This window comes from Tasmannia lanceolata, unplaced genomic scaffold, assembly GCF_043159265.1.
Source record: "Tasmannia lanceolata isolate RefF3 unplaced genomic scaffold, GAP_Taslan_0.1 ptg000003l, whole genome shotgun sequence".
In the NCBI taxonomy this organism is placed as follows: Eukaryota; Viridiplantae; Streptophyta; class Magnoliopsida; order Canellales; family Winteraceae; genus Tasmannia; species Tasmannia lanceolata.
Window position 1 is genome coordinate 815,628 of NW_027518680.1, and position 9,373 is coordinate 825,000.

The following is a 9,373-nucleotide window of genomic DNA, read 5'->3' on the forward strand; positions in this document are numbered from 1 at the left end:
TTCTCCATCATACATTTCTTTGGTCAATAAAAGGTTTCATAAACAAAGAAAATAAACACAACTGCATTTCTGCTAATGAGTTTCTCCTGTTAACATACTTTATTCTGAAATACATTTAAGAATGGAGGTCCTCATCACTGCGTTGTGGAGCTAGACACCATTTTATCTGATATATTTGGAACAGGAATGCACTCACCCCTTTTTTTTATTCCCTCATCTGGGCAAAATCGTCCTCTTTGAGAGCTCAAATACATAAATTTGAAAATAATAGATCACCCAGAATTCTGATCAAAGACACAAAAAATTGATTATCAAAAGTACAACAGATATAACAAGAAAAATGTCCTAATGCAATTGTGACAGAACAATCACAATGCACTTCCGGAGTTCAACTACGTTACAAATGTAATCCTTCTTGATCAGTAAAATATATGAGGGAGGGAAGTCCAATTCAGATAGTATGCTCATGATGTCCTCGATGGCCATGTCACTTGAGCAGACATTATTATTCCCATGATCACTCCAAACAACCCGAGTGCACTACCAAAGATTTCGATTACCAAAATCTTTACAAAAAGGGAGGAATTCTGGGCATCAGAGAGAGCACAGCTGCTTCCAATTATTCCCACACAAAGCCTGTTGGCAGAAAACACAAAGGCTTGACTCAACAACAGATAAACCACAATGTTGTCTCACTTTCCTGAACAGAAGATAAGCTATATCTTGATTAAATTTGTAAAAGGCCAGGTTACATACCCGCAGACGAGGTTTGCGAAGCCCACAATGATCCCAGAAGCAAAGATTGCATATCCAGCTCTAAGAGACTCAGGCGCATATATCTTGGACGCTGGCACGCTCTCTAGCTTGGTTTGTAAAATGATTGCTACAATGACGCCGTATATTGCAACAGCCTCACAGAAAATTACGCTGAGAAAGGATAAAAATGAAAAAGGCAGCACATAATAAAAATTTCTAAAATCATAACATTGATGCATATTAAATGAAAACAGGAAATCAGCACATGATGTATACAAAATAAGAACAGGAAACCAAAGTACACATCTAGTATAAACACATGTTTGGACCACAGTGAAACCCATGAATGCGGAGACACAAAGACATATCATTTTGTGAGTATATGTTTGAGAGCACGTGTTTGTTTATGAGTCTGCCATTTATTGTAAGCTGATAGTTTCCTTTTAGAAATGCCTTTTATTGCTACCATGACCTCTCTGATGCGTGCGGAACGTGATTTCCGCAAACTGCCGTTTATTTCCGTAGTTATCTCTTACTTGTTAGGATTTTATTCATTTGAGTTTTAGTAGTTTGAGCAGGATAATTACTGGCTGTTTCTTTTTATGTTTATCTCCATATTTATCTTTCCATTTCTGTTTGTCTCCATATCTCCACGTATCTGCAAATACGTGAGAAAGTGGAAAGTTGGCTCTGAGTTGCATTTAAAGACATCTTTTCATGAATAATGCAAGAATGAATTTATTTCTAGCATAAATTGGAGTTGTAGCTTCCCTCAAAGCAAGCTAATCTTTAACAATAGGTCAAAAGAAGAAGAATCACGTATCAAATTTGGTATCAGAGCGAACCGATTCTGCCATGGCGGATGGTAGGCGGATATCTAAGTTGGATGATGCAATGGCACAACTTACGGAGATGACCGTACAGCAAGGTAATCAACTTTCCACTATCATGAAAATGATTGACGGGCAAAGTCAATTGCTGGGTATGATCAGTTGTGCCACCAAGGGCAACCTGATAGGGAAGAAGCAACTGCGCATCGGTCCATTAACCTCCCGGTTAATGCTCCTCGCAACACCTCTATCTGGACCATCCAGACTCGTGCCATGCGATTGGATTTTCCCAGATTTGATGGGAGAAATCCGCTCGAGTGGATTTATAAGTCATATCAATTTTTTGATTATCATCAAATTGCAAATAATCAGCACGTGATGATTTCTTCATTCCACCTGGAAGACAAGGCGTTGCAATGGTATCAGTGGATGAGAAAATCTGGATCCAACATGGTCTCTAACCAAGCTCCACCAAACTTCCTCCGTTCAGGATTATCTCAGTTTGAGGCACTCACCAATCGAACCTCAATGAGTCTTTCATGGTGAGGTGTTTCATTGCGGGTCTTAAAGAAGAAATTCGGGTGGATGTCCAGATGTTTAGGCCTACTTCCCTTTCCGCCGCAATTGGGCTTGCTCGGTTGCAAGAAGAAAAATTTAAGGTTCATCGGCAATTTGGAGATTCTAGCACAATGGTCCTCAAATCAACTCAGCCGACTATTATGAGGCTTACTTCGGCTCAAATTCAGGAGAGGCACGCCAAAGATTGTGTACAATTGCGATGAAATATTCTCTCCAGGACACAGATGTAAGACACAATAGTTTATCTAATGGAGGGTTCATGGCTAAAGGAAATAGACTACTCAACCTACTAAAAATCATTGCATGACCATGGCTTCACCTGTACAGTTTCCAAACCAAACTCTCAAGTAGGTGAAGGGGTTTCCCTGTTCTCGTCTAATGTACATGTGAAACAACCAGTAACTCCAAAAGCTTAAGCTGTTGGAGAAGGCGTTATTTATCTTTTTATACTTTAAACACTCCCCCTCACATGTGGCCCCTATTTTGGGTTTGGCCTACACGTGGCACATGTGGCCCCCTTTTTGGGTTTGGGCATTGCATGTGGATTTTAGCTATCGAGGAGGTTTGAACTCATGACCTTTGCTCTGATACCATGTGAAACAACCAGTAACTCCAAAAGCTTAAGCTGTTGGAGAAGGTGTTATTTAATCCTTTTATACTTTAAACAGTACAAAAGGGTGGTCCTAATGTCATTAAAGTTTATAACTGTGGAGGAGTTGGTCATTGTTCTCATCTAAAATGCAGAAGGACCATTCTGATATCAACGGGTGTTACAAGTGAGAAGGTGTTATTCTTTTATCCCTCAAGTTTCATAAACGACAGTCGAATGTCATTGAGCAAGAATAAGCACACGGAAAAATGACAGTGCTGATGAAGAGGACTGCGAAGCAAAAGAGGATCTTAATATAAATACGAAAAGTGGTCAGTCATGATCCAAAGAGTGATGATGTCACCCAAGCAAGAGTTAAATGAGGATTGGCATCAGAAATAACATTTCTCACACATGAATGCATTGTGGAGAACTGGAGATAAAATATCGATGTTAGCTTAAGAGAGAACATGACAGCAATGGAAATGGCGAGGAAGTTTAATTTGAAGTTAGAAAAGCATCCACACCGATACAAAGTGGTGTAGGACAAGAAAGAAAACAAACTTCTTATTGACAAAGGTTGCTCCGTTAATTCCTCAACTGGCAATGACTATAAGGAGGTGTGGTGCCCATGGAAACCATTGATTTTCAATTGGAAAATCATTCAACATGGAGAACCAAATACTTAACACTTTTAAGAAAGATGAGAAAAACTTCCCCTTGAAACCATTAAAGGTAGTAGTTCGTCCTAAACCTTGCTCACCATTGCACAAACTAGGACTGTATCTTCTTTGACCATCTCAGTCATTGGCTTTTACCTTTTCAAATAAAATTTTTACCATTAAAAAAAAGTAGTTCATCCTAAGCCTCAAAGGTCATATGCATCTAATCTCATAACTACTCGTCACGTATCAAGGAAAAGTCAAGGGAGTACATAGAGTTGAAAGGTGGAAATGGAAAGAGAATTGATGAGAGAAGAAGTTCGATGTAAGTCCAACTACTGAGACATCAATTTGAAGATCCTATTTGAGATGAATTGCCAAATGAACTCCCTCCAATGAGGGATATATAATATAACCTTAATCTGATACTCGGCATGACACTTTATAATCAAATAGCTTACTGTATGAGCTCGACGGAACACGGAGAACTAGGAGACACGTTGATAGGCTGTGATATATAACATAGCCTTGATACGATACTTGGCATGGCACTTTAAAATCAAATTGTTTACTGTATGAGCTCAACGGAACAAGGAGAACAATGGAGACAAGTTGATAGGCCGATGTAATTCGTGAAAGTTTCAGCCCATGCGCAGTCCTGCCACTTCTTACACCAAAGGGCTGCTGATACTGTACGAGTGTAGATATTGCTGTTATTAAAAGATTCTATGCGGGACCTTCTATCCAAATCTTTGAATCATATTCATGGAAAGGTGAATGATTTCATCAATTCAGTCACTAAGGATGGCAGAACAAGAACTTTGCTATGTTCTAGGAATTCCTCCCATTTCATGATGCAACTTTCTTGTTTCTGCACCTTGCTTCTGTATCATCATCTTTAATCAACTCAACTCAACAAAGCCTTTGTCCCAAACTAGTTGGGGTCGGCTAAATGAATCCTTTAGAAAAAATTCATAAAGAAGGTGAAAGGAATATACCCGGCTCTAATCCTGGTTCTAGTTGGGTTCTTCTACGTGGATCATTTTCTTCCATTCTATCCTATCCAAGGTCATGTTCTCTGTTATGTTCCTAGCTATCAGTCTTTCCTCACTGTTTCTACCCAAGTTGTTTTCGGTCTGCCCCTACCTCTTTTTACTCCATCAATTTGGCATGAGTCGCCTTTTCTCACCGGAGTATCCAAAGGCCTACGTTGGATATGGCCAAACCATCTTAAGCGGTGCTCTTTCATCTTCTCCTCAATTGGTGCCACCCCCACCTTTTTACGAATGTCTTCATTTTTAATTCTATCTAACATTGTGTGGCCGCACATCCATCTAAGCATTCGCATCTCTGCTACACTCATCTTATGCACGTGCTGCTTCTTGGTGGCCCAACATTCTGAGCCATACAGCATGGCTGGCCTCGCAGCTGTCTTATAAAACTTTCCCTTCAACTTGGTAGGGATTTTACGGTCGCACAGAACTCCTGAGGCAAGCTTCCACTTCAACCAACCTGCTCTTATTCTATGATTAACATCCTCTTCAATCTCTCCTTCCTTATGTAGAATTGAACCAAGATAGCGAAAGATATCCCTCTTAGGTACCTCCTATCCAGTCATATTTACTATATCCTCGTCCCGCCTCCTTACATTACTAATGTTGCATTCCATATATTCTGTCTTAGTCCTACTCACTCTAAAACCTTTGGATTCCAAAGTAGTTCTCTATAACTCTAATTTATCATTTACTCCTGCTTTGGTTTCGTCGATTAATACTATGTCATCTGCAAATAACATATACCACGTCGATTAATACTATCATCATCTTTAATAAATATACATAATTATCAGAAAAAATAAAATATAATGCACAACCCGCCTAAAAGCCCCTAATAATTGATTACAAAATGATTTTTTCAGCTAATTTCTAATTGATGGACATAGAAGATTGATTTTCTGATCTCTGTAGAGTCTTACACTACATGAACTAACCTAGCAACATTTGCAACTTTGTTTCACTAGAATTTTCTACACTCATCTCTAGTGGAATCCCAAATCATGGTGCAGAAAGAAACATCAAATACCATGAAATCAAACAAGCCGAATTGCAATGACCCAGTAAAAGTACCAAGGGAAATTGATATTACATAACAACCAAGTCTAAATATGATATCCGCAAATAATTTTGCAAATAAACTAGATTGAATATCATAAAAAATTGTAATTACGATGGGTAAGTTGTGATCAATTGACGCTGGAATTATAGGCTATCAATTCACACGAGAAATCAGCTTAACCCAAGGCCCAAAAGCAGCCGATCTCTCATAACCCCTTGCTGAAATAATAATCTCCAAAAAATCATAGTTTCATCAAAACTGCAAGATCGATTAACCGATATATAACTAATCAAAACCAACTAATTCACATAAAAAACACAAAAAAGAAGAAGAAGAAGGAAATGAGCTCTTTATTTGATGATATAATCAGAACACAGACCTGATGAGATTCTTCTAAGTAATACGAGGAGCTTTGATTGCCGCACCAATCAAACTGCTTCCCGTTATATAAATTCCCCTGAATAGACAAGGAAAACCTCAATTCTCATAAAAAAAAAGAAGCAATTCAAACAATAAAAAAAAAAAAGAGAGAGAAAAGAAAAAATAGTTGCTGACAATTCTAAAAGGAAAAGAAAAGTAACCTATTGTATGAAAAATGTAAGAAAAGAAGCAATACCAAGCAGCACCTAACACGGAAACTCCAATGGCCACGGCAATTCCGATCGCAGAAAAGGTGTAAGGTGGGATCTGGACCAGTGCGCGCGACCACGAACTCGATTCCCCCAATGCCATCGAACCCGTATGAAAAACAAAAGGAATTTAGGGTTTCTAGGTCCAAAAACGAATCTAGGGTTAGAGATAGACAGAGGGGTTTCGAACGAATTGGTGCATTCGGCACTTTCTCCCTGTGAATAGTGTCATTATCAAATTAACAAAATCTGGTAGCGCGGATATTAGTCCAGAAATAATAGGTTTTTATGAGCACAATCGGATTTTAGTCCAATGATCGATCAGTTTTGCCGTGTTCAAAACTGATTATTGGACTCAAATTTACATGTACTTTTGAGTCCAATAATATCGGACGCAATTGATTCTAGAAGCCCAAAATAAAAATAGGGCCTTAATTTTGAATCCAATAATCGGTTTTGGAGTAAAGTTGTTAAAAATCGAAGAACAAACAGTGGTTTATTAGTTATGTTACTGTTCGGGTAGAGTCATAGTTAAAAGTGGGTCCCAACATAAAACATTGAGGTTTTGATAATTGACAGAGAGGTGGCAGGAATCGTATTGATCTAAGCCGTTGGCATACATATAGACAAATTCTAAGACCCAATAGGAAAATCCACCGAGAGGAATGTTAAACTGAAGGCCGCACTAGCAAAAACAAGCCAAGGGCACCCCAAATGGACAAACTATTATAAATGTACTCTGCTGAGGTGGATCCAATCGGGCACCCTTGCTGCTGATTTTTGCTCCCTTCAATTTAGCATTGCTCTAATTATGAACTGTCGGTCCACGGTGGCCGACAAATGAATTATTTTGGATCACCAGAACTTTGTTTCTACGTTTTTTCCAAAGGAGCTGCACACCGACACACCCTCGTGGTAACTGGTAAGAAAAGTGTGAAAGGACACGCTGTAACTTCTCTTCACGCGCCAAAAGTTGTTGAGATCAGTTAATCCAAGCCGTTGGATCGGTGCAGGTCTTTATCCCTCTTATCAAATCGCTATAGATGCTGCCATTAATTTTCGTCTGGTTCTTTCATTCTAACGAGGGTAATTTTGTCAATCTCTACTGAGTAGAGTGCCATTATCAAAACATGAGCTCTTATTTCCCTATTTTACCGGGTTTTTCTCTTGTCTCCCCCTAAAAATACTCATTTCGGTCGTCAGACTAGGAACCCGTTTTCCGAGACGCATTTCTCCTTCAGAGGCCGAAAAACCACCTGACGACACCACCCAAGGTTAGGGTTTTTAGGTTCTTCCTTCTCTCGCCCTATTTTCCCCTCGATTTCTCTGTTTGTACCCTAATCGCTTTATATTTTTCTTCCATTTCGATCGAGTTTTGTTTAGAGAATAAGATCAGATCTTCTCTTCTAAGATCTGATTGTCGGATTCACGTTTTTCTCTCTGCACATTTCCCCCAAATCTCACAGATCGAGAAAACTACATCTGTTTTTTCTGTTCGTGCCATTAATTCTGCTAAGATTCGTCAGAGAAGTGAGAAATTGCAAAAGATCCAATCATTAATTGCTAAAACTGAGTAGTTGGCTTTCAATTACGATCCCCTTTCCACAATGTTTGCTTTGATGAATCTAGGGTTTTCTGTTTCTTTTCTGATTACAACTTGTAGTTAGGCCTATCCGATTCGCAAATGGCTTCAGCTAAATTCGAGGTTTCTAAGCAATACTACGCCACAAGCAGTCTCGTTGTGGGATACGCTCTCTGTTCCAGCTTGCTTGCAGTAATCAACAAGTTTGCCATTACAAAATTCAATTATCCCGGCCTCTTAACCGCATTGCAATACCTAACATCTGCTCTCGGTGTTTGGATTCTTGGAAAACTAGGGTTTCTCTATCACGATCCCTTCAATTTTGACACTGCCAAGAAATTCTTGCCTGCTGCTGCTGTTTTCTACCTTGCGATTTTCACCAACACCAATCTCCTCCGTCATGCTAATGTGGACACCTTCATTGTGTTCAGATCGCTGACCCCGCTTTTGGTAGCCATTGCTGATACTACATTTAGGAAACAACCTTGCCCTTCTAAGCTCACCTTTGTATCTCTTGTGATCATCTTGGGAGGTGCCGTTGGGTACGTAATCAACGATGAAGGCTTCACTCTCACTGCTTACTCATGGGCATTGGCTTACCTTGTCACAATCACCACTGAAATGGTTTACATCAAACATATGGTCACGAATCTCGGGTTGAACACATGGGGTTTTGTTTTCTACAACAATCTATTGTCACTGATGATGGCGCCGGTGTTTGGGGTTCTCACAGGGGAGTATGTTGATGTATTCTCGGCCGTTAGATCGAGTTCCGGCATTTGGGTCGAGCCCGGTGCTTTTCTTGCAGTGGCATTGTCTTGTGTGTTTGGTTTGCTTATCAGTTTCTTTGGGTTTGCTGCTAGGAAGGCAATCTCTGCCACGGCATTTACAGTGACGGGCGTGGTTAATAAGTTCCTTACGGTTGGGATCAATGTGTTGATTTGGGATAAGCATGCCAGCCCATTCGGTTTGGTTTGCTTGCTTTTTACCATTGTGGGGGGTGTTCTTTATCAGCAATCGGTTACTGGGGCTGGAAGCCCTCCATCACAGCATGATTCTGGGTTGTCTAAGCAGAGGGACAGTGAAGATGGTAAAGGTGATTCTGAAGATGAGAACCAAGAGATGAAATTACCGGGTAAGTTCTCCAGCGTATAAGTTCCATGATCTGAGTTCCTTTCTTTTCATATTTTTGAAAGGGCTGAATTGTACTGTGCGAAGCCTTATGCCTAATATTAGCGACTTTAATAGTTAATATTCGAGTTGAATCAGAATATCCTCATTGTTTTCGTATTTTTTGGGGATTTAGTTAGTAAGAACATTTAATGTGGTCTTTTACGTACTGCTTGATGTTGGCAATATGGTTCTTTACCAGATTATCTGTATCTAATATGGGATCTTGGAGGTATTTTTATATCTTTTGTATGAGATAATGGTTGTCATCAGATTATTCTGTTAACGGAAGTACTCATTTTTCTGAAGTAAGTCCTATTAGTTGTCCCTAAAAGAGGTGAAGACAGAATCATAACATTATTGATCATATTTGTCAAAGTAATAAATAATTAGTTGGTCATGTTGTCTGTGGACAACAACAATGCGTTTGTCACTAAGAGGACTATCTTTAAATTCAAAGT

The 9,373-nt window shown here is 39.4% G+C and overlaps 1 protein-coding gene and 1 pseudogene across 2 annotated transcripts; one reads left to right on the plus strand and one right to left on the minus strand.

Annotated features, from left to right (window-relative positions):
• Nucleotides 1–6,574, minus strand: LOC143846899 (V-type proton ATPase subunit c''1-like; annotated as a pseudogene). The gene is made up of 4 exons (XR_013234877.1): nucleotides 6,148–6,574; nucleotides 5,911–5,988; nucleotides 757–927; nucleotides 1–636 (listed from the first exon to the last, which is right to left on the minus strand). The product of XR_013234877.1 is annotated as a V-type proton ATPase subunit c''1-like (transcript).
• Nucleotides 6,575–7,385: 811 nt separating this feature from the next.
• LOC143859661 (GDP-fucose transporter 1-like) lies at nucleotides 7,386–9,184 on the plus strand. Its single transcript, XM_077370315.1, has one exon. The coding sequence runs from the start codon at nucleotides 7,845–7,847 to the stop codon at nucleotides 8,895–8,897; it is 1,053 nt and encodes a 350-aa protein (XP_077226430.1). The 5' UTR covers nucleotides 7,386–7,844; the 3' UTR covers nucleotides 8,898–9,184.
• The last annotated feature ends 189 nt before the right edge of the window (nucleotides 9,185–9,373 follow it).

What these genes read in the sequence shown, in the direction of transcription:
- LOC143859661 (XM_077370315.1), top strand. Translation starts at nt 7,845, where the DNA reads ATGGCTTCAGCTAAATTCGAGGTTTCTAAGCAATACTACGCCACAAGC.